At 35.2% G+C, this 26925-nt stretch overlaps 1 protein-coding gene across 1 annotated transcript in view; it reads right to left on the bottom strand.

Moving 5' to 3' along the window:
* Positions 1-26925, bottom strand: part of Pus7 (pseudouridine synthase 7) — a 184876-nt gene that overhangs the window by 112883 nt on the left and 45068 nt on the right. The window contains exons 3-4 of the mRNA XM_090390419.1: positions 18513-18609; positions 6796-6882 (exon numbers count right to left, since the gene is read on the bottom strand). Of these exons, the coding sequence (XP_090246545.1) occupies positions 6796-6882; positions 18513-18609 (184 nt within the window). The remainder of the gene's footprint in view (positions 1-6795; positions 6883-18512; positions 18610-26925) is intronic.

The raw sequence follows: 26925 nt of genomic DNA, 5'->3' as shown, positions 1-26925 counted from the left end.
ATAATAGGGGTGACTGAAACAAAAAAGACCAAAACTGGTGAGATCTTTTTGAGCAATAAATACAAAATGTTATATTCAGGCAATGACAATCAAGGGAAAGAAGGAGTAGCCATAGTATTCAACACAAAATACGAGGCTAATCTTTTTGAATGGCAGTCAGTCTCAAGTAGAGTAATGCGGGCAAATATGAGAATGGGGAACTGGATAATGAGACTTATTTGTGCCTATGGTCCCACAGAAGGTTCTACTAAGGTAGAAGTGGAGGAATTTTTTGACGCTTTAGAAAAAGCAAATGACACAATGAAAAATTAAAAGTTGGTCCTTGTTGAGGATCTAAATAGCCGAGTAGGAAATGATTGCCAGACATACAAAAATATTTTGGGAAAATTTGGAGAAAAGAGCAAAGCTAATAATAATGGCAAATATCTGTTGGATATCTGCTCAGGACATGGACTGGTTATTACTAACACCATGTTCCAACATAAAAATGTGCACAAATTCACATGGAGAGAAGAGGCAAGGAATAAGAAAAGTCTCATTGACTATGTTATTGTTGATAGTGATGTTTTCTCCCTGGTGCAGGACACCAGAGTGTACAGAGGATTTGAAATTGGAAGTGATCACTATTTAGTCTTGAGTAGGATAAAATTGAATTTCATATTGAAAAGAATAACATGTAAGAAAGTTTTAAAGCGGATAAAAGTTGAGCAGCTCTCAGATGTGAACTGTAGACTGAAATACACAAAGATTATTGAAAAGAAAATGAAAGAGTTTGAGAACAGGAATCAAACCTTGGAGATTCAGTGGCAAACTCTGAAGAAAACATTGATTGATTCAGCCAGAGAGGCATGTGGTGAGGTTGTGTGCAAGGATAAAAAAAATCAGAACTCCCTGGTGGACACAGGAAGTTAAAGAGGCAGTGAAGGAAAAGAAGAAAGCATATCAAAAGTTCCTGGCAAATAAGTCAGCTTTTACTCTTACAGAATACAGAGACAAATGTAAGAAAGCTAAACACTGTGTAAAACTAGCTAAACAAAAGTCATGGGAGGACTTTGGCAAGAATATAGAAAATAAATTTCAAGAAGGTGGCAAAATATTCTGGAGGTTGTTGAAGAAGCTTAGAAATGGAGGAAACATTGCTGTAAAAGGAGTTAGAGATGATAAAGGTGACGTGAAAACAGGAGAAAAAGATATCCTTGAAGTATGGAGTAATTACTTTGAAAAACTGCTAAATAAAACAAGCAGTGATGACAGCACAATGATAAAAAACACTGACCAAGCATCCAGTCAGGAATACATATCCATACTTGAAGTAGAAAAAGCTATTAAAAGCCTGAAATGTGGAAAGGCAGCAGGAGTAGATGATATTTGACCAGAAATGCTCAAGATGGAGGTATAAAGGTGTTATAGTGGCTGCACTGCATAGTTCAGAAGGCCTGGACAGAAAGACGAATTCCAGATGATTGGAGTAGAGCTTTCATAGTACCCATATATAAAAAGGGAAATAAAACTGAATGTGAGAATTACAGAGGTATTTCCCTACTGAGTGTTCCTGGCAAGATCTATGCAAGTATACTTGAGAAACGGTTGAGAAGAATTGTGGAAGAAAAGCTTGGTGAAGAACAAGCTGGATTCAGGCCAAATAGAGGCTGTCAGGATCAGACCTTCATTTTACGACAAATAGTTGAGAAAGCATGGGAATATAACAAAGATCTGTATTTAAGTTTTGTCGATCTGGAAAAGGCATATGACAAGGTGCCAAGAGAGAAGCTATTCAATACGCTGCAGTTATATGGTGTCAATGGGACATTATATGAAGCAATACTTAGTCTTTATTTGAGTTGTAAGTCAGCAGTTAGAATTGAAGGAAGTACAGGAAGATGGTTTAATGTTAAATCTGGTGTGAGACAAGGATGTACATTATCCCCTCTGTTATTCATTATCTATATGGATCACATTATGAAGGAAAGTGGTATTAAACCTGATATTAAAATTGGAGATGTTAATGTCAGCTCTTTGCTTTATGTGGATGATGTTATACTTCTAAATAAATCCGCTACAAATTTGCAAGATTCTTTGGCTAAATTGAATAGCTGTTGTAATAGATATGGTATGAAGGTCAGCAATAAAAAGACAAAGACAATGAAAATAGGTAGAATTATTGAAAATGTCAATCGTGTTGTGAACGAGGAACCTGTGGAACAAGTAAAACATTTCAGCTACTTAGGCATGATTTTTACTAAAGATATTAAATTAAATATGGAAATAGACAACAGAATCATCAAAGCTGGTATGGTAAAAGTCAATTGAATAAATTCATATGGAATAAGAGAAAAATTAGTCGGAACACTAAATTATCTGTATTCAAGACAGTGTTGAAACCAATCTTAACTTATGGATCTGAGAGCTGGGTCAGAAGTAAAGCACTTGACCAAAGACTAGAGACCGCAGATATGAGAGTCCTGAGAAAGATTAGAGGCGTGAACAGATGGCATCAATGGCAATATCATATTAAAAATGAGGATATTAGGAAAGAACTTGACATTGTCAGCATCCAGGAATGTGGTAGCAGAGCTAATCTTAGGTGGTATGGTCACTTAAATAGAATGGGAGAGGAAAGATTAGCAAAACAAGTGTTCTCTGCCAGGTTGGCAGGAAAACGACCCAGAGGAAGACCAAGATATAGGTGGATTGATACGGTACAAAGTGCCTTAGACGATAGAAATATAAGATCTGATAATGTTGGAGTCTTGACAAGCAACAGACTGATTTGGAGGAAAATTGTAGATAGGAAGTTAGTAATGATGTAATTTTTTCATGTAGTACTGTCATATCCTGTACACCCCTTGAGGGTACATGGCAGGAATATGATGATGATGATTATTATTTCTCTCTTTACCTGACCGTTTTCTTCCCATAAGGAACATTTCATTACGAGAGAAGTCGCATGAGAATTTGTACTTCTCCAGAAATCTTATTCCCAAGATGATTTGTGAGCTTGGGCGAGATGTCCTAGGGAGGACCAACAAATCTTGCCAAACACTCATGTTACATTCAGGTAAGTTATCTCTGATGTAGAGATTCCCAATAATCTAATTGGTTTCTTTAGATTAGAAATTCCTTGCCACACACGGAATTTTATCTCTTGAAGATAATCTTCAGTAATTACAGAGGCCCAGGAACCAGTATCTAGCAGTATGTTACAATAACATCCCTGAACATTCCCCTTGATTATCATTCTTGACCCTCTAAGATGTTCATGATTCCTCTGTCCTCTCCTCCATGGTTTACCTTCATAATTATGAAGAGGTGGCCAAACCTCGACTCAGTTCTATTATTTCTCATGGAGAGCCTCTTGTTCTTAAAACAATTGCAAGCTATGTGCCCAATCTCATTGCAACAGAAACATCTAGGAGGCTCCCTTCTGTTCTTTATCATATTGGTCTTCTCATTTTGAGGTATGGTTGATTCTGAAGTCTTTTCTGTAACTGCTGCCAGCTGTTTCAATACAGTTTCAATACGGCTCACAATCAGTTGTTGTAGCCTTTCGACTTCCTTTCTTATCATCTCATCAGTCTTCTCTGTTTGAGATATAGTTGTTTGAGAGGTCTCTTCAGTTATTGCCGCCAGCTGCTGAAGTGCAGCATCAAGACAGTCCATTAGTCCTACTTCCTTTGTGGTGTTGGTCTCATAGTCAGTCACTTGATTCAAGTCGATTGATCCTTCTCCATCTTTCTCACTACTTATTTGATCATTAATAGTCATGCTCTCACACGTTCCTGACTCCCTTTCAGTATTGTTCACACAAGTGGAATCATTCGCCTCTTTAACCATGTAAACATTGCCGTTTTTCTCTTGTCTAATGACATTGTCGGACCCAATTGAAGCTGCAGGACAAATGTCTCCAAGCAGTTGCTCTCTTTGTTTTACTGCTGTCAAACACTCCTCTAAATTTGTTATGTCCCTCCCAAATGCTGTTTCCTTCAGTTCTTGTCTCAATCCCACCCCCTAAAATTTTGGAAGACTGCCCAGTTAAGATGGTGCCAGTCTTTGTCAGAGACACTTAAAGTATTGGCAAGCGCTAAGTCTTGATTGTGGTAGTCTGACACACTTTCTTTGTCTTTTTGCACCATCTTCTGGAGCTTCCATAAATTTGGTCCCACATTCCTTACTTTAGAAAACTGGGATATCAGGACCTCCTTAAACTTATAGTAATCTCAAGTTTCCCTTAAGACAGGGGAGGAATAAAGTGTGTCTTTGTCTTCCCAATAAGCTTACTACGGAGCAGAATTAGCAGTTGGAGCTCACTCCATCTACCAATTCTTCTTAGTTCTTCTATCTACTCAAAAAACGCCAGAACGTCATCAGACCCCTCCCCCAAAAACTGAGGAAAAACCTGTTGAGGATTTATCGTCCTAAAGAATTCAGTCATCTAAATCTGAGCTCGATGGTCGAGGCATACCTGCATTCATCTTATAGACTTAATTATTACCTCTTTTCACACTCTCTGTTATTCCAACAAATGCCTGATTGCCTTATACGAATCCAAGACCTACTTATAGTGATTATTCCCTATTAACCTTAAACTTTAGGGGTCCTAATCACATCCTGCTGACTGCGCCATTGTTAAATTTTTATATTTATGTTTTTATGATTTGATTTATACTTTATCTCTTATTTTTCTTCGTTTATACTTAATCAATTTGTTTCTTGATTAAATCCTTTCTTATTCAAAACCTTAATCAAATAAAGTCCTACCAGCTGCTCTATTGTTATGTCGTTACTTTCTCTATACATTCTGTTTTATATATATCTATTCTATTTTTCTATCGCTATTTTACTTCTTCAGATATCGGGCCTTTAATATGCTTACATCTATTTATATCTAGGACTGTTTCCTCTTCGGATACTGTCAAATTTTTGTTATGCTGTGCCGGCCAGTATCCTATAGTAGAAAAGGTTCCTAGTCAGGGAGACAATACTAGACTCTTAGCCGTTCTTACATAATACTCTACTTTAATGCTGCTGTATAGATTCAGACTGCAGTCATGACCAAAATATATAATTCTATTACTCTTTCTAATTTCTTCCTGCCAAAATAGGTTCTATTTTTATAAAGTGGTAGTTTGGAATTGTAATCAGGCATGACTCAGGTTTAGGTAAATATGACATGTTTATTGGAATATCTAAACAGAATACAAAATTCATACACTCAATTATGCCTCAATACTAAATGAAACTCGAGTTAAGAGGTTAACATATTCTAAATTAATTAAAGGTCATAAAGCATGCGAAACACAATAACTGCATATTGGGATAGATAGCAAATGATATGAAGTTAAACTAAAATTCCTTTCTGTAATGCTATTTATAAGATAATATGAACAAACATTCTAATGTTACTCAGTTACTAAAATCCACAATTCTGATCTCATTAAGTTAATCCTATGACATACAATTACTAAAGATCTTTTCCAAACAATTCTTCTTACTCTCTCAAAGGAGGTTAACTTTCTAATTAGAGACTGTCCACAGAGTTCTTTAGAATACTGTTCTTAATTTCACATAACAATCTTCTCTCTTCTAATGAATTTTATACACAAAAATAGAGTAATTTCATCTTACCGAACCTTTTCTGCGTCTTTCAGCACCACGTGTACATCTGGTTACTTCTTGTCTATTGGCTGTCCATACGCTATCTTCCTTATTTCTGCTGAAAACGGACTTAAATCTTTGCATTTCAAGAACAACTTGATGGGACTTCTCAGCGACAGCTTGATTCTGCTAGGACTGGAAATTTTTACCTTCAGCTCTGCGTAGAATCCTTCTCCATTTTCAAGAAAGCCTACTGTCTGACATCTTATCTTAGCACAGACGCTTCATCCCCCCCCCCTTAATGCAAACTCCTGCTAACTTCCGAGCCACCAAACAGGAAAACGATGCGACAAGAGACATCTCCGATACGACGCTCGTCCCCCTATATTCCTCCTTAGAGCGCCCTCTTTTTCCTCAGTCCCCTTTGCACACGACCCATATCTTTTCACCCCTTGGGTTCATCCCTTGCTTTTTCCCAACGCTGTTATGCTCTTGTATTCCCAGAATTCGCATCAATATATGTTCCACTTAAGCAACTGCCGCCAGCGTCACGCTGTACACGTGTAGTTTTATACCTTCCAAGAATTATTATTTAGTAACTATTTGATGACTCACAGTTAATTTTACACAGCTTAAGTGAGGCTTAAATTAAGTCAGATTATCCCTCTTTTAAGACATACTCTAATAAAATCTTAATATGAACACAATAGATTAAATATATCGTACATGAAATAAGGAATGCAAATTTTATACATAAAGTGAAGAAGTTTCACTTTTAATTTTAGCTGATGTGCAGGTATTTCTCTTTTTTTGTAAGTTGGATTCTGAATGAATGATTTCTTTGCAAGATTCCTTCATTTCAGGATCTAACAATGTGTAACAGATTTCTGCAGGGCTAGTTGAACGGTTTTCATGAACATGTAACAATTTTTTTTTATTATAAACACATGCAAGCTCAGCAGAAACAAAATATTTTGATGGAAAGAGGCTCCATCAATTTCTTGCATCAACCTACTGCAATTAATTTTATTTATTTTTTTTTATCTCTATTTCTCTCAGTATCACAAGAATTTCCAGTTTATGTTTTACAAAGTACAAGCCCACAAAAATAAAATAAATGTTTCTCAAAAATATATTTAAAACTATACAAATTCACACTCAACTGTATTTTTAGTCAAGAAATTCAATACTTTAACTTACATCTATCACAACAGAATCTTTTTCTTCATCTGAGGCACACAACCGTTGAAGTGCTTTGACATCATCCTCATCAATAACATCTACCAGCTATATTAAATAAATAAATAAATAAATAAATAAATCTTCATGAATACATGAATGAATTCAACTTACAATAGATATTTAAATGAAATCATAGAAACAGGGAAAATAAGATATTTCAAAAAAATGGTCACTTAAACAGAATGGGAAAGGAAAGGTTAGGAAACAGGTGGTTCAAGTGTTTAATGCAAGATAGCAAGAAAAATACCCACAGGAAGACCAAAATCTAGGACTGATTTCAGTCTCCAGTAGACCACAATATTAGATACTACAATATTGGAGTGTTGACAAGTAATAGATTAATTTGGAGAAAAATTAGTTGATAGGAAATCAGGAGCAATGTAAATTTAATCATGTAGTTCTTTCATAATATTCCAGTATTCTGCACACTGCATAAGGTTATATATCAGGAAACTAATGACGATGACGACTTATAAGAACTTTATACAGCACTGCGTTTTCTTCCATCAAATCCTTTATGACAGGGTAGCCTTAGCATGGTCTGTGAAATAATGGCAGCAGATGTATCTTTTATATTTTCTGAAGTGGATGTTATGTTAACAGTTCTTTTTTGCCTGACAGTAAATAGATAAGTTATAGGTTCAGGCTACGTCATACACTCCTAGATGAGATAGAGGGCAGCATCTGTCCTTAGGTGAATGTAAATGAATTGCTAGTTTGATATGTGGTTTGACCATGATTATATTTAATAATCACTCTTTCTTTTCTTTTCCAATGTGCCCATGTGTGTTCCTTCCACAATCCTTCTTAGATGTTTCTCAAGTATGCTTGCATAACTCTTATCGGGAACACTCAGTAGGGAAATATCTCTATAATTCTCATATTCAGTTTTATTTTCCTTTTTACAGATGATACAGATCAGAGGTTCTCAACCTTTTCCAGTGGCGTAACACTATATTTAATTCAAGATATTAGATGTACCAGTAAGGCAGTGGCTCACGTACCACCAGAGGTATGCGTACCATAGGTTGAGAATCCCTGATATAGATGATTATTCAGATGGATACTATGAGAGCTCTATTCCAATAATTCATTTGGAATTCAACCATCTCTCCGGGACTTCTGAATATACCTCCATACTTGAGCATTTCTGGGTGAATATCATCTACAAGTAACCCTCGTATAATGCGGTACTTATACAATGCGGTTTCGAAATAACGTGGTCTAAATTACTAGTAACACTTTTTTTTTTTTCATATTTTTCACCGCGTGACTTAAAAATCAAATTATTTTATCTTCGTTAAATTTGTGTCTGCCCGTATTGTGCAAGTAGTTATAAGTATCGAATTTAATTTTATTGCATCACTGAATAAGGTACTGTACAGAGGCTTTTGCAGTCTGTGTCATTCTCAACAAATAGTGCAATTAGAGACAGATGGAATAAAAACGGTGCTAAGTAATAAATCACATGTCCCTTCTCACAGAAACTATGCTGTATAGACTTAAGCAAAACCATATGTTGCACCGAAACACAGTATCTAACTAAAAACTATTGTCCAATTTTTCAATTATGAAATAAGTGTTTGTTTTATTGCATTTGAAATTCTCGATGTCATTATGAGATCACAAAGGCTAACTTAAAATAAAAGACTATCAAGAATTGAAACATGCCATATAATGAATGTGTGAGTTTGCCTGCCACCTCAAATGCAAACAAGAAGCCATAAAATTCAACCAAGGGTTGAAATGTTTGTGTGAGTTGAGCCAGTCGGTAATGAGAAGTTCCATCGGAACGATAAATGACACCCTATTGTGAATGTGTTAAAACTAATAGTGAATGTTGTATGACAGTTTCAGATGTTATGGAATTCGATTGAAGAGAATTAGCATTTCAACTCAACACTTGTCTGTTGCTTTTGTCTTTGGGTCAGCGATCTTTTGTTAATACCGTACCAATGATATGCACGTCTTTAGAGCCGCTGTCTTGTGTAAAACAAAATTCAGCTTGTAAATAGTGTAACAATTAAAAAAAAAAAAACTTGAATAATTTATAAGCGTATAAAAGGATATCACCTGTAAAATGCTGACATGCCAGCAAAATTCTCAGACGTCCAACCTCTGGCACAAGTACCACAGGTTCACAATCTAGGGTTTACTGTATAAAGTGTTTATTGTTAAAAATTGTCTTCATTTTCTGCCAGGAAAGCGCATTTAAAATCATAAGTGTGTTATTCTCAAGCTGAGCAGTTTATTTTCTGGTGAGTTACATGAATATGAGAATTATACAAATGATATCCAAGAGATTTCAAGTGGTGACGACCTCCGGCCACTTAAAGAACATCTACGAAATGTTATTTCTGAAGACAGTGATGACGATTAAAATATGCGCTTTATTTTATTGTGTCTAAAACATTTATGCATTATGTGCAATGAAATGTATGTACAATTTGTAATTTTTATAATTTTATACTACGTATCTGTCTCATAGTTTAAGTTTTCTTAACTTACATGAATTATCTCAATTAAATAAAAATATTGTTTTTGTTGTTTATAAATAAAAATATGTCATTGTTGTTTATATAATTTAAAAAAAAAAAAAACGATTTCAGAACCCAATCCTACTTTTTCTATGTGATCTAAGTCTCATATAACATGATTTATACAACGCGGCATTTCTATGGAACCTAACATCGGCGTTATACGACGGTTACCTGTACTTCCACATTCCAGGTTTTTGATTACTTTTTCTAGAGTGTTGATGGTAGAAACCTACCATCATCATGCTTTTGCTACTTGTTTTATTTAGCAATCTACAATAGTACAATATATGGAATACAAAAGTACTCCGTATATCAAGAATATGTTTATCTCCAGTTTTCATGTCACCTTTATCATCTCCGATTACTTTTACAGTACTTGTTCCTCCATTTCTAAGTTTTTTCATTAGCCTCCAGAATATTTTCCTACCTTCCTGATATTTATTTTCTATGTTCTTACCAAAGTCTCCACGTCACTTTTATTTAGCTAGTTTTGCACACTGCTTTCTTACATTTGTCTCTGTATTCTCTAAGAGAACAAGCTGACTTATTTGCAAGGAATTTTCAATATGCTTCCTTCGTTTCCTTCACTGCTCTGTAATTTCCTTAGTCCACCATGGAGTTCTGATTTTTCTATACATACAGACAACCTTACCACATGCTTCTTTGGTTGAATCAATCAATGCTTTTCTTCAGGGTTTACTCCTGAAACTGCAATATTAAGTTATTGTTTTAAAATGCTTTAATTTTTTTCTTGAATAAGGTTTGTGTATTTTAGTCCACGATTTGCATCTTTTCAGATGCAAAACTTTGATTTGTTTTAAAACTTTCATACACTTCTTTTCAATACGAAATTCAATCTTATCCTGCTCGAGACTAAATGTTTACTCAACATTTTTATGTTGAAACATCATCATCATCAAATTCCTGACATGTACCCTCAAGGGGATGTACAGGATATGATAGTACTACATGAAAAATTTACATCATTACTAACTTCCTATCTACAATTTTCCTGCAAATCAGTTTGTTACTTGCCAAGATTACAACATTATCAGATCTTATATTTCTATCGTCTAAGGCACTTTGTACTGTATCAATCCACCTATATCTTGGTCTTCCTCTGGGTCATTTTTCTGCCAACCTGGCAGTGAACACTTGTTTTGGTAATCTTTCCTCGCCCATTCTGTTTAAGTGACCATACCACCTGAGATTAGCTCTGCTACTGCATTCCTGGATGCTGACAATGTCAAGTTCTTTCCTAATATCCTCGTTTTTAATATGATATTGCCATTGATACCATCTGTTCATGCCTCTAATCTTTCTCAGGACTCTCATATCTGCGGTCTCTAGTCTTTGGTCAAGTGTTTTACTTCCGATCCAGCTCTCAGATCCATAAGTTAAAACTGGTTTGAACACTGTCTTGTATACAGCTAATTTAGTGTGTTCTGACTAATTTCTCTCTTATTCCATATGAATTTATTCAATTGACTTCCTACCATACCAGCTTTGTTGATTCTGTTGTCTACTTCGATATTTAATTTACCATCTTCAGTAAAAATCATACCTAAGTAGCTGAAAAGTTTTACTTGTTCCACAGGTTCTCCGTTCAAAACACAGTTGATATTTTCAACGTTTCTATCTATTTTCATTGTCTTTGTCTTTTTATTGCTGACCTTCATACCATATCTATTACAACAGTTATTCAATTTAGTCAGGGAATCTTGCAAACTTGTAGCGGATTTATTTAGAAGTATAACATTGTCCGCATAAAGCAAAGAGCTGACATTAACATCTCCAATTCTGATATCATGTTTAATACCACTTTCCTTCATAATGTGATCCATATAGATAATGAATAACAGAGGGGATAATGTACATCCTTGTCTCACACCAGATTTAACACTAAACCATCATCCTGTACTTCCTTCAATTCTAACTGCTGACTTGCAACTCAAATAAAGACTAAGTATTGCTTGATATAAGGCCCTATTGACACCATATAACTATAGTGTATTGAATAGCTTCTCTCTTGGCACCTTGTCATATGGTGTTAGTAATAACTAGTCCATGCCCTGAGCAGAAATGCAATGGATACTTAACATTATTATTATCTCTGCTCTTTTGTCAAAACATTTCTGTATGTCTGGTAATCATTTTCTACTCTGATGTTTAAATCTCCAACAAGGACCAACTTTTCCTTTTTCACTGTGTCAGTTGCTTTCTCTAATGCCTCAAAAGATTCCTGTACTTCTTAGTAGAACCTTCTGTGGGTGGGCTCATAGGCACAAAACCATTTGAAAGCAATCCAACCTAACGTAACCAAATTAAATCATCTGAAAGAGTAATGTGTCTAGGAAGGGCAGACAGTTGATTCTTTTTCTATTGTGAAGTGTATTTTAGGACGCCGGCTGTTTAAATGCATTGAAAATGTATCTAATGTGACTGGACCACTGGCCAAGTAGTAGACACATCATTTATGCAACACAGCCAGACTCCAGATTGCAGTGTAACAGTGTTCAATGCATTGTTCTTTAAGTGATTTATATAGGAATTATCTAAGGGAGATGGGGGAGTGAAAGAACCACTGCAGTCCCATCCTGGTTTGTGCATTTTTTTCCTTTTCTTTTCCATATAAAATAACATAAATATGAAAAATTCAGTATATCTGGAGAGAAGTAGGACTTAATGAAATCAGTTCCTATCAGTGGTACATTAGTAAACAAAGTAACATCAAAGCTAATATCAAGGTGTGTGAATTTTTATGGATGTGTTTATTTAATACTGTTTTAAAATATAGATAATTTTTATAAAGATGGAGGATTGATCTGTGGGTGGAGGACAAGAGATTTTGCTGGGTGCCTGGCAAGTCTATAATATCAAATATTGGAGCTTGTAGGATATTAGGCTTATGAATTTTTGGCATCATATATCTGGGGAGGTATATATTCATGATAGTATTCTCAAATATATAGAATATATTCAGTATTGGTTTATAGTAAATTTATGTAGCTTATAAAGCTCAGCTTTCAAATTACACCTGTTTACTAATGTACCAAAAGCAGAGACCTCATGTTTTGATAAAGTCTCACTTTCCCACACATATTTGATTTACTTAAAGTTACAGTACGTGTAGGTTATTTTACATGAAGAGAAGAAATATATACAAACAACTGGGACTGCAATGGGGTCCCCTGATTTCTTTTAGCCATCTCATATTCAACACAACTAATCTCAAAACTGTGATTTTACAATACCAAAAGAATTAAATAACTGTATGTCCTTTCTAGACACATTAGTCACACATCTTTCCAATGATTAATTATCTTTCTCTGTTTATAAAAAACCAAAACACACACACACACACAGGAAAATACCTATTCAAACAATAATCACACCATCATAAGTATAGAAAGGCTTAGGTGTCATTGCTGATTCATAATAATGTTTTATGGTATAAATTAGATCAAGAGAGGAAAAAATATATATTTGTTAAACTCATTCATATTTCACTGGTTTTCTAATCAGCATCACCAGAGCACAATTATAACTGTGAGAGGCACATAGCACTAAACTACATAATTGAGGAAAACAATTTAAATTGTAACTGACAACAGAACTAATGGCTTACATGGCTCTCTCTATGGATCGGATAACCACAAAGTGAATTTAGAGAAGTCAGGCTATCAAGCCTTAAAATGAGTCTCCCAGATCCTTGGTATATTAATGCATGAGGTTAAAAGAGTGCTTTGTAGCTGATGCTGACTCTAAAAATATTCTCTCAGATCTATACTGGCTTCTATGTAATAAAGATGTTGTCCTCCATCTGATCCTATGTGAAAGTGAAAGAATATCCAAAGCATGGCCCGCCAATCTCAACTTGCCATACAGATGATCACAGATGTAATTTTTGTGTTCTTCAAGGAGAATGTTAACTCATTTACCAGTCTACAAATTTGTACATTCTAAGATGTTCAAGAGGATGCAGTTGATCTTTTGGAGAATATACACCCTCTGTCCAAAAAAAGAAAACGAACTTTTCGAAAATAGAAGAAACTAGTGGTACCACTTGTTGTATCTTTTTGCTGTTGAAAGCAGGCAACCTTCATTAGTGTTGTGTCAACTATTTTTAACATTTGTTTCATTAGAAGCCGAGTTATAGTGTCAAGAGTGACAGTGTGTTTTAACGAATGGTTGGAAAATGAGTTTCAAACAGAGAGCTGCAATTGACTTTTGTGTTAAACTTGGTAAAAGTTTTACCGAAACGCATCAAATGCTTCAAAAACCATATTGTGATGAATGCTTATCCCATACTCAAGTTTACGAGTGGTTTAAGCAATTTCAAAGTGGTTGTGAGACGCTTGAGGACAACAAAAAGCCGGGTCGTCCAAAATCTGGATTGAGCTAAGTTAACATCCAAAAGGTGCATGATTTCATCAAAGAAAACTGGAAATTGTTTGTGAGATTGATTGAAGATGAATTGGGGGATTTCAAAATCAACTATGCACAACATTTTAACCGAGAGTTTGGGCCTTCGTAAATTGAATTCACGATTTGTTCCCCAGAAGTTGACCAATGACCAAAAAATGTATCGAATTGAACACTGCAAGGACTTCATTAAAACCGCTCGTAAAAACTCAAACTTCCTTGAAACAATCGTTATTGGTGATGAAACATGATGTCTTGAGTATGAGCCGGAAACAAAGTGCCAAAGTGCTGAGTGGGGACCACCAGAAGAGGGGCATCCTAAAAAAAAAGTCGCTTGGAGAAGTCAAAAGTAAAGGCAATGCTGATTTGTTTCTGCGATTCCAAGGGCATCATCCACAAAGAATTCGTTCCACCTGGCCAAATGGTCAATGGTGAGTTTTATCTCGAAGCTTTGAAGCGACTGATAGCGAGAATTCGTCGCGTACGGCATGAATATCATGATGCAGGCAGCTGGTCACTTTTGCATGATAATGCACCATCTTATCATTCGAACATTGTGAGACAGTTTTTGAGCAAAAACCAAGTTTGTGTGTTGGATCACTCGTCATATTCACCTGGTTTAGCACCCTGTGACTTCTGTCCTCTTCTGCCGACTTCATTTGCCGATGAAAGGAAAGTGATACGACACCATTGAAAATGTTGAAGCAGCAGTAATCACGACCCTCAACAATATCCCAAAAAACTGATATATTGACCATGCCAAACACTGTATTCAAAGCTGAGGGAGAGTATATTGATTGAAATAAATTATTTGAATAATTATAATTGGCCTATGTTTTATTTTCTATCAAAAGTTCGGTTTCTTTTTGGACAAAGGATGTAAAGGTAGCTAGCTGAATGAAAGATTTAAAAGTGGCATAGAGATCACATTTCCAGAGAACTTCAGCTATTTTTTCTGATGTACCCTTAACATATGGGTTATGAATGGTTTTGCTGTGTTCCAGTGTTTTGGAAACAAAACACTTACTTACCAAGCCAAGGCTATTTGTTCAAATGAGACAACCCTGGAAACCGAGCTCAGAGATCTTCACAACATCTTTTCAGCCTATGGCTACAGCCTATATAAAATAGATAAAATATTGCATGTATCCCCTATCCTTCCAACACAGGATCACAGCAAAACTATTCTCATCCCATATGTTAAGGGTACATCAGAAAAAATACTCTGGAAATATGTTTCCATGCCATTTTCAAACCATTCATTCAGCTAACTACCTTCATATGTTCTCCTAAAAATCTACTGCATTATCTTGAAAATACTGGAGTGTATAAAGTTCCTTGTGCCTGTAGTTTGATCTACTTTGGACAGAATGGTACAATTATATAGTGTAAGCAGGAGGTATAGGAAAATGGTTTGATGTTAAACCAGGTGTACATCATCTCTACTGTTATTCATCATCTATATAGATCACATTATGAAGGAAAGTGGCATTAAACCTGATTTCAAAATTGGATATGTTAATCTCAGATCTTTACTTAATGCAGATGATGTTATACTCTTAAATAAATTCAGTACAAGTCTGCAGATTCCCTGTTTTATTTATTTTTTTTTTTTATGTAGTTCCCACACATATGAAAGATTTTTGAAAACCCATAGTATATTAACCACCAGGCCAACAAAAGAATGTCGGCCTGGTTAGCCAGGTGGATAGCATATCCACTCTCCAGCCAAAAGGCTGCAGGTTCGAATCCCGTCGCAGACCTGGATGTTTGTGATTGTTTGGGGAAATACGAGTGGTGGTGGTGGTCGGCGGTAGATGGCATTGGCATAGTTGCGGTCAGTTGGTGATTGAATGGTGAAGACAAAGTTGTAGAGTGTGCCCTCTCTCGATGAGTACCTGGACTCACTGGAGGTGTCAAATAATAATAATAATAATAAAAATGGAATGCAAAATGTAAAGTATTAAATGTGCTAAATATGCTAGACTCACTCTAAAGCAACAAGCTCAATCTCCATCTACACATGTACCAAGGCAAACTGGCAAGATGCACCGAGTTAAGCTTGTATGTGATACCATTCTTGAATCACCTCACAAACTCATGAGGGATCAGATGTCATGCATATAATTTAAAAAAAATTTTTTTTTATTATTGCATTAATTTCTTAATTTTTCATTTATTTTCTTCGTATAATTGAAACTGCATAAAATTTAACCCAGAAAATAAAGGTTTATATTAACTTTATTTATACTAATATTATTTAAGTATTATCTATTCAATGAGCTGCTGGCTATTACGGTAGGAAGTATACTGTAATGAACAATCAGCCAATTAAAAAATGCTGATTAATCGATAATCATTCAATTTGCTTATCAATGTGCCCATGCTCATAATGGTAATTTTAAGAATAAGATGACAACATAGATGGTACTGGAACTGTAGATGTGAAGTAACATCCCTATTCCAGAACAATGGAACATCCCTATTCCACAACAACCAAAAGAAAAACAGAATACACAGTATTCTGTGTATTCTGTTTTTATATCTCAGGAAAAACTGAGATAGCAGTCCACGCCCTTGAACAAAAACATACCCCGCAAATTGACAAGGTCATAATATTAGACATACAACACAACGAAACAATGCTTAGAATATCGGAAACGATAGCCATAAAATGTGACGAAAACTCAATAAACGTCCACTGACCCAACATAATCTTCGAGAGTTGGAAGCTCCATAACATAAAAATTAGGTCATGACTCCGACCAATAGGAGACAACGCAAGTACACAAAAGACAGAAACACCTAACTGATATGACATAGCATCCACCACTTTCCCCATGAGTTCCGAAACATGACGGTTGTCGAAACAGCTTACACCCCGTCACTCCCACCCCTGACTTTTTCCCTTAAATCCCTCCTCTTCTCCCCCAAAAAATAATTTTCTATCTTCAGAACCTACTCTCATAACCCCTCCTCCCAAAACACTCTCTACCCACCCTTAATAATATTATACAAATATTAAAAACCGGGTTTTTTCAAATAATTCTCCCAAAAATCTCCCCTTCCTTTAACAGCATATGAAAGCACATCGCTGAAATAAGGAGACAGAAAACAGCATCCAAAAAGGTACAGTTCGCCCACAGTTTGTGGAGCTGCACTTGGCTTGGTGCCAAGAATAGTCGATTCATGCTGAAGGGGAGAAAGAAATGAAGGACGTACGAATTGGTGGCGAACATGCGAGACCACGTGCTTTATAGATAAAATTTCCCAAACTGTTATACAAACAAGATAGTTACCACTTTAAAAACTACGATGATCATAAAAGAGAAGTTAATTTTCCGACATGTAATAATAAAAATTCATCTCAGAAGACAGATTGATTACCCTATTATCGGAATGGATTCTCCTTTTTGTGACATGCACAGAAGTATCGAAGGGTCTTGAATCTGTGGGCGTACTATATGTCCAAATTTTCTCCTATTTTTATTCTTCATAGATTAGTTTTATAACACTTCAGTAATTCCCTAGAATTTGGGTAAAGAGCCAATGACATTGAAAAAAAGGGCACCCCTAAACAAAAGTAGGCTATATTAGCCATTAAAATAATAGTTGTGCGATGTGCCTTTTTTTAGAGGAGTAACATGGAAATTTTCCCAAAAATAATACCTATAGATGGTACAATAACTAAAATAATTGAATCATTATTTCCTATATTTGGCCAAAGTCAAATTGCATCATCCATTAGCAATACACAAGTAAAGATAAGTGCACACAGGCACTACATGATTTAACAGAAACTAATGTGAATAAACAAAGTAGTCCTGAAGTCCAAAACTACACCACCTAGTGGGTTTGATTGGGTATTCTTGGTAGCTGGACTGATGGTGTAAGAATAAGTATTCCCAGACTTGAGGTAGTCTTCCAGACTAAGGTATGGTCTGCAAGTCCTGAGTAGCCATAGTGGTCTAAATGTAGCCTTTGAGTCCAAAGATTCTGATGTTGGGTGTCCTGCTTGTCTGGCCATAGCAAGGCTGCATACATCAGGGCAGTTGGTAGACACCAAATCTAAGGAACACAGCTCATTTTTGTTGTCACTGATGTTGGGTGTCCTGCTTGTCTGGCCATAGCAAGGCTGCATACATCAGGGCAGTTGGTAGACACCAAATCTAAGGAACACAGCTCATTTTTATTGAAAGCAGATAAAGGATGCCAATTTTTTGTGTGATCTGAAGGTGGTAACTAGACTGTATATCTTTAGATTTTTGTTAACTTCACAGAAGCACCATGGATATATGGGATGGTGATAATTTTACTGTAGTCTATGTTTGGGAGAGAGTATGTGGGTATGAGATATATACTTTTGTGATCCAGTGAGAACTGGATTGGGATGCATCTGGTCAGCATGTAATTAATCAACAGTCAAATCCAATCATTCTCAGACTATTTATTCTCAAAATGAATTTTAAAAAATCCTACTTTCAAAAGAATGAATCTGGACTTTTTTTTCCCTTTTGTATCTAAGTAATTTATTATAAATTAAACAGACTTATTTAAAAAAATATTTCTATGTTGAATCAAATGCATCAATTCATCTATCACCGGTATGCACTGATTGATTAAGGTTTAATTAATCAGAAATTTATTTTGCTCTAAACATATAATGAAAATATGCAATGCTTCTAAGAAAATTTAGGCAGTTGTATTTACCCTATCACTGACAGATATTTCAGGTGGTGGTGACATGTCAGTCAACTTAATTACCTCTCCCTCTTGTGAGATTTCATTTACAAGAAAATCAGAATATCTGCAATACAAGATAAGGATCATTTGCAATCATAAAATGAATAGAATAAAATTAATAAAACCAGAATATTTTATATCATAAATCCACTAATTTTACATAGGAACAAAAGGCATATGGTATTTATAGTAAATTATGCTTTTCAACCAGTGTTGTGTGCTTGGAGAGCACACGCCAAGCGTTTTGAAAAATAAAAAAAAAAATTTTACTTCGGTAGTTCCTAAATGGAATGTTGCAATATTTTAATAACTAAAAAGTTAGTTTTGAAATATAATAATATATTATATATAATAATAATATAAAAAGAAATTAAAACAATTTATGTTAATTGTGTCAGCCTAATTAACTGAGTGGACAAAGTACTCACTCCCCAACCAACAGCTGGAGACCTAAAGTGGCATGAAAAAGTTCCTTGTTTGGTTTGTAGAAGTGTTTCTGGATTATCTACCTTTCAGTCCACCTACAGTAATAATACTAATGAACAACAGACATCAGCAAATTCCATTCCTGTCAGCTAAAAACATTTAATGTGGTAAAGGTTACATGGTCTGACAAATCCTGGTTATAACTTTGTAAACTAATGGAAGAATCAGGGCATGGAAATAGAAGCATAAAATAATAGATGGACTCATTATGCTAAATGACAACACTACAGGCTAATGATAGTGGACAATGCTTTATTTGCACATTAGGTCCCACGATAATGGTCGAGTGATGTCTGAATGCAATAGCATATTTGGAAATTATTACTGACCAGTTACATCTCTTTGTGATCATAATTTATACATCACATAACGCAATATAAAGGAAATAATATAAGGACTATATAATAAATAAGATAACAAGAATATAGTCATTGACATTTAAAAAAAAAAAAGGCTGAACTACCAAACTCAAAACAGTCTTGCCTACTCTCTTAAGGGAATAAAAAGCATAAGCAATTTTTCTTTTTTAATAAGAATAAAGAGGGTATATCTACATGTTGTGTTGCTTAACTTCTCACATCATCAGGAAGTGGTATTAGGAAAATAATAATAATAATAATAAACTTTGAAAATTCAAAAAAGTTTTTTAAACAATCCAAGGATAAGAGCACAGTCAAATATGTGAAATGTATATAGTCTAGTCTCCATATTCACTGTAGGTATCTCTCAATGACTCCAGCAAAAATGCAACATTCTGCAAAAATTCATACTCTTGCCCAAATAGTCCCAAGTGTTTTCTATGTATGTCCAAACACTTACACAACCATTTCCCAATTAACAGAAAAATGCTTAAATGTGTTTAAAAGGTTTTAATTGTGTTTTACAATAATGAGCAGTATTTCAGATCCATGTTTCAATAATAACAGAAATTAATAAAAAAAAATAAATTAGATAAAATAAAAATTTAAAAAGAAAATTTAAATTTAGTTATGCAGATGATGTAGCATTATTTGCAGAAAATGAAAATAATCTTCAAAAGCAATTATTCAAATTCCAATAGATATGCACCAGTTTTAACATTCAAATATGAATGGGGAAATAAAAAACAATGGTAATTGCAAAAGAACCAATCAGATTTAAATTAGAACTAAATAGAATAAATACTGAAACAAGTAATGAAATTTAAATACTTAGGAATAACTGTGAACAGTGAAAAAACACAGGGTGAAATAAAAGAACAATCCCTGAATGTTAATAAAAAATCAGGATGTTTAAATTCAACTATATGGACAAATAAAGATCTAACAAAAGAAACGAAAGCAAGAAAATATAAATCAGTAGTAGTCCGACTAATATTGATATATGCACATGAAATAAGAATAGAAACATCAAAAATACAACAGATAAATACATGTAAAATGAAAACATTAAGAAAAATAGTTAACAAAACAAAATTTGTTAAAGTTTTATGAAGAATGTCAATTACAACCTATAAATGCATGGATAAAAAAGAGAAGATTGTGTAATTAACATGTTAATAGGATGAACCCAAAAAGAATAATTAAACTTGCAAAAGACCAGAAACCAAAGGCAAAAAGACCATATGGCAGACCAAGAAAGTGGACAGACTGCCTGCATCCAAGTAGTGAAGATGTAACAAGCTGAAGTCTGAATGGTGATAACTCCAAATGAGTAGAGAAGATTCATCATAACATATTAATAACTGAATCACTTAAATGCCTTTATTTGCAAAATTTTTGGCTAAGTTTCATAGCCACTGTCAATATACAAAAAATACACAATACACAACAATTCAAATGAAAGCGTGTGATATTATGTGCACTATTAGCTGCAGGAGAATAGCTCCTTTTGCATTAATAAATATACAAAATAAATTACAATAAAATAATTTAGTGAATAAATTTTTTTAAATATAAACAACAATAAATTAATTATAAATTAAGGTACACATGAATGGTAAGTATTAGCCAATATTTATAGAGAGCATATTTTTAAATTAACATCTACATTAGGAAAGGATCTATTAAAGAGGGCAAAATGTATAAATAGATTCATTTTTCTAAAACATTGTAGGAGCTCAGTTGATTAATATGTTACAAAATATTATTATTACGGACAACTGCAAGGAATCCTTAGACTCATCGAGGGAGGCCCTAAACGTCATGTCAAGAACTATTCAGCATTCGCACAGTATCTATCATACTTCGCTTTGAACTCATTCACAGTCATGGCACCCACACAACAGACTCTGGCAGCTTATTCCACTCATTCACCACTCTCCAAATAAAAAACCTAGTTCTAACACCCTTGCTAATTACACTCTTGCTCAGTTTCCATGGATGTCCCCTAGCTCTGCCACCACCAGACCTGTTTTGAAAAATTTCCTCTAATTTAATCTTGTAAAAACCCCTCAGCAATTTGAATGTCTCAATCATATCACACCTTCTCCGCCTATCAACCAATTTCTGTAACCCATAGATCTTTAACCTGTTCTCGTAAGGTTCATTCCATAGACCATCAAGAAGAAATCTTGACTACTGTGCCCAGATCCTGGTGCCCAGATCTGGGCACAGTAGTCAAGATGGGTTCTTATCGAGGCTCAATAAAGAGGAACAATAACCTGCTTGTCTCTGCTAGTCAAGGTATTCTTCGGTAACCAAGTGATCACATGAGCTGATTTAGCCACTTTTGCTATGTGCTCCCGAAACTTCAACTCCCTATCCACCAACACTCCCAAATCTCTGGTTCATCAATTTCCTGGAGTACAGTTCCACCAATGTGGTATACTGCTGCTAATCTTTTCACCCCAAAATGCCTAGCCTTACACTTTGCCACATTAAACTGACATCCATTCTCCTTAGCCCAGTGTGCCAATCTATCCAAATCATCCTGCAAAATCATGTGTATTCACTATTGCTTTACCCAACTTTGCATCATCAGCAAATAAATGAACAGTTCCTCTAAGATCATTTCTTATATCATTAATGAACAAATTAAATAGCAGTGGTCCAAGAACAGAACCCTGTGGCATACCACTAGTCACAGGCCTTCTTTTGGACTCAACTCCTGAATAAACTACACTCTGATATCTCTTCATCAACCTCCTATCCATCTAATCAACCCTATATCCATCCCTATGTGCTACAGTTTACTGATTAGAATTCCACGTGGTATCCTGTCAAAGGCCTTAGCAAAGTCCAGCAGTATCACTGTAAATGCATTACCCATATCCAGTTCAGCCATCACTGTATTATAAAATGTGAGCAAGTTACTGAGGCATGATCTACCTTCACAAAACCATGCTGCTCCCCATATAGTATCCCATTTCCATCTATCCATTCCTGTATTTTGCTCTTGACTAATTTCTCCAATACCTTGACAATGACTCCTGATATGCTGATTGGTCAGTAATTTGCAACAGCAGTCTTGGAGCCTCCTTTATGCAACGGAACTATTTTCCCCCTCGGGACTAACCAAGAGCTGAGATTTAAATTAAACAATATGGTCAAGGGCACTGACAATTCCTTTGCCGTTTCACGTAAGACTCAAGCTGGTATACCATCCAATCCCACAGATGTATTAACATTAAGGTTCTGTAATATACTATTCGCCTCCATTTCATTCACCTGAATTCCCATATAAGCCACTGGTTACCTCATTCCTGTAATATCACCGCCTGGATGATATACTCTTGCAAAGTGTTCGCTTAGTAATTCTACTATTTAGACTGATTCAGTTACATCCCTACCATCGGCATTCCTTAAAATCATTCTGCTGTATACATTTTTTCTTTTACTTGCAGCATATTGAAAGAACTGTTTGGGATTCTCGTTAGCTTGCGTTGCTAATTTTCTTTCATAATCTGAATTTGCTTTTCTTACTACACTACTTACCCTTCTAGCCTGTGCTTTGTACTATTTGTGTGCCTGCAGGTCACCTTTCACCTCTCTCTCCACCATTGTTTCTTTTTTTGAAGCTCAAGCTTAATGGTGTTATTCATCCATTTAACTCACACTTGATTTACTCTCCTGACTCTAGGTATTGCAATCTGCCATTACCTCCCTCAAACTCTCCTTTACCACTTCCCATGCACTATCAACATCCAGCCCTTGCAGTTTTACATGCCATGGCACTGATCCAAGCAATCTCCTAAGCTTGTCATACTTACCAGTCCGGTAATTCCACATATACCATCTTAACTGAAAATTCCACACATTGAGCCACCTCCCAGGTGGCTCAATGTGTGGAATTTTCAGTGTGGAATTTTCAATTCACTGTCACCAATTGGTGGCAGCATGATAGTCAAATTCTCAGATGCAATTACTAGATCGAGCACTCTCAAACCTAGTATATTCCATTACATGCTGTCTCAGGTAGTTATCCCTTAGTAACTACATAAAATTCATTTCCTTTCTCCCATGTGTCCTCTCCTCTTTCCAATCAATGTTACCATAGTTGAAATCCCCCATAATAATTACCTGTCCTCCACCCATTGAGTCTATTTGCCTATGCATACTATCTCCATCATCTATTCCATTGCCTGGTCTATAGCAGCACCCAAATATATTTTGTTCTGCTGGCCTCAATCTCACACCAGATAGCTTCAAATGTGCTATTTTCACTATTCTGCAGTTGAACATCTATTCTCTTTGGCTGCAGTTCATTGACTATCATCAATAACACTCCTTTCCCCATTCTTTTCTCTCTGTCTTTCCTGAACACACTACACTCTTCACATTCTATCCCACTAACTATATCATCTCTGTTAGCCATGTCTCACTAATGTCAATAACCTGTGGCCAGGAAGAGCTAACCAAATTCTTCTGTCTTGTTCCTAGTACTCCTGGCATTAGTGTACATAAAGTGCAAAAGCCCCACTGATCCCACCCCTATCTTGATGTCTTATCCTTCGTACTAACTCATGCATATTATACACATTCTTACACTCAACTGCCTCACTAATGTCTGCATATCCACTCATCAGCTTCCCACCTCCCTCCTGCCAAAAAAAGCTCTAGCTTCCCTGATTCTGCACATCCACTTTCACTTCATTCAGCAACAATTTTTCCAGTCTCCGAACACCAAATCCATTCAGATGCAAACCATTCTTCTTGTATTAGTCCTTTCGTCCGTCAAACTCACTCCACATATCCACACCGCTCCTCCTGCATAACCTATATAGAGTCATTCACAATTATGGCCCTCCTTCTCAACTCTACTCTGTCATACTGCAGCAACAGACTCACTATCTTAACTCTCTCACTCTTTTCTTTTGCTACCTCTAGTAACTCTTTCATGTCCTCTCTCATAGCAAACTTTTCACCTTTTAAATCATTCGTTCCAGCCACTACAATCATTTCTTCCCCCCTATGCTTCTGTGCTCTAATAGCCTCACTTACATCATTAATTTCTGCACCAGGAAAACAGGATTTTATCAAACTCTCATCTATTATACCTTTTACTACTGAATCGCCGCATAACACTCGCTCCTTAATATTTCTTTCACTCCCAATCATGTTCTCATTTTTCTTATCTTGCACTTGCTTCATTTTGTTAACTGATCCACTCGGTAGACATTTTTGTAATCACTCCAGCTTCCACTTCGCCCTATGTATCACTCTGTGCAACCGAGCTATCTCCCTCATTGCAGCTAACTCTTCATTTTTTATATCAGTCAAACCATTCTCTCACTGTGTACTTTTACTCTCACTTTCAACTGTCTCTCAATGATATTTGTTGTTACATCACAACTTTCTATCGCATTCTGACTTTCAAGAAGTTTTTAATTCATCTCAAGCACATCATATTTACAGATGTGTGAGTTTTTCATTCCTAATTATTCAAAATCTGAGAAGCAAATAAACTGTTATTTTTTTATCAATTGTAATAATGATTTTATTGAAAAGCATCCTCTTCACGAAGCATTAGCATATTGTGTTTAATTTTAGTAATCACACAAAGCCAGGAAACAATTAGTCACGCCTTTAACAGGAATAAATGCAAAAATATAATATCGGTGATATTGCTATTTTGTGGATGCGCACCGCATACCTAGCACGCTCTGAATATACGCCCCTACTTATAAATCTTTAATCCCCATGTTTCATCAAATTGTAATAATTTGTTCGTTTTCTTTTAGGATATATAAGAAGACATAAAATTAATTAATTTTTGTTCTAGGTGTTTTTCAGAACTTTCCAGACCCTCCCCTCTTCCTCGCAGTTATTACTAAGGCCAACAATGGTTGTGCAGTTGTAATTCATGATAAGAACGATCATGAACTACAACTGCACGATTACAACTGAACGATTAAATTTTCTAATTATATTAGAAAATTTAATCTTCTACTTTGCGATCATTCTACATATAGAAGCAATGATAGAGACCCAACTCAATCACAAATCAATAAACTTAACAGCCTGGGACAAAGTTCATTCTTGGGCTGAATAAAAAAAAGACTAAAAGTTCATCATTCTTCTGCTCCAAGACTGTATGGCCTTCCCAAATTACATAAAGAAAATGTGTCGTTAAGGCCTATTGTAAACAGCATAGGATGTCAGACTTGTAAACTCTCAAAATACCTATCTAATGTTCTTTTTACATTTACAGGAAACTCTGCTTCTATCATAAAAAAAATCAACAGATTTTAAGAATAAAATTTCAGGATTATCCTTACAACCCACAGATTCTTCCAGTAAGTTTTGATGTAGTTTCACTCTCTCTGAATTACTTCGTAATTATGTTAATCCTTATATAAACAGCTAAAGTATCCTGAATTAATGACAAAGTCAAATAATTTTACAAAATTATTTGACTTGGTCATTAATTCAGGATACTTTAGCTGTCAGAACAAATTGTACAGACAGAGGGATCAGCTATGGGGTCTCCTCTTTCCCTAACTTTAGCTAATTACTTTATGAAATATTTTGAACAACATATTCAGGATGTTTTTCTCTTAGACCGTCAATTTGGTGCATATACATTGTGATGTTTTTGGTGAATGGAACTTCTTCTTGTCTGATCTTCGTGAATTTCTTGAAAAAATTAATTCAACAAACCCAAGAATTGAATTCACTCTGGAAGTAGAAGATAACAATTGTCTTCCTTTTCTGAATATTCTCATTCTACGTCAACCAAACGGTAGTCTACAGTTCTCAGCATATAGAAAACCAACTCATACTGATAAGCACATTGATTCTAGCTCACATTATCACCCTTGTCAGAAATGTGGTTTAATCAAATCTTTAGTCTACAGAGCTCATAAAATATGTTCTACAGATTCCCTTCTAAACAAAGTATTGTTTATTATCAGAACACCGCCTTTATCTCAATGGTTATAAAACAAAAACTATTGAAAAAAATAATCAATAATTATGGCCGTGATCGTAAACCTGCCTCAAGAAGAAATTACCAGAATTTGCATTCCATATGTTAAAGGACTTTCAGAAAAAACACAAGACAACTTTGACAGATTGACTTGCAAGTCCTATTCCATCCAGTTCTCAAATACACCTTCCTTATCTCTCCTAAAGATAAATATCTTCCTCTTTCTTATCCTGGAGTTCATAGAATCCCCTGCTCTTGCAACTTATGTTATTATGGACAGACTCATTCCTCATATTTGTTTTGAAGAACACCAAAAATATGTTTCACTTAAAGAACCCAACAAATCTGGTTTAGCAAGACATATGTTATCTATAAAACACAGGATTCAGTGGAACAAAACCCATGTGTTACATAAGGGTTATTTTCTTCTGGAAAGAATGTACAAAGAAAGTTGTGAAGCAAAAAAAAAAAACGATTGCCTAAAACTTTATCGATTTTGGGAAGTTATACTGATTAATACTCAGCAGTCATGTGTTCATTAATTTGT

This window comes from Typopeltis vanoorti, chromosome 3 (assembly GCF_054136105.1).
Source record: "Typopeltis vanoorti isolate ZY-2024b chromosome 3, IOZ_Tvanoo_1.0, whole genome shotgun sequence".
Taxonomy (NCBI): Eukaryota; Metazoa; Arthropoda; class Arachnida; order Uropygi; family Thelyphonidae; genus Typopeltis; species Typopeltis vanoorti.
This window is presented reverse-complemented; position numbering and strand designations above follow the sequence as displayed.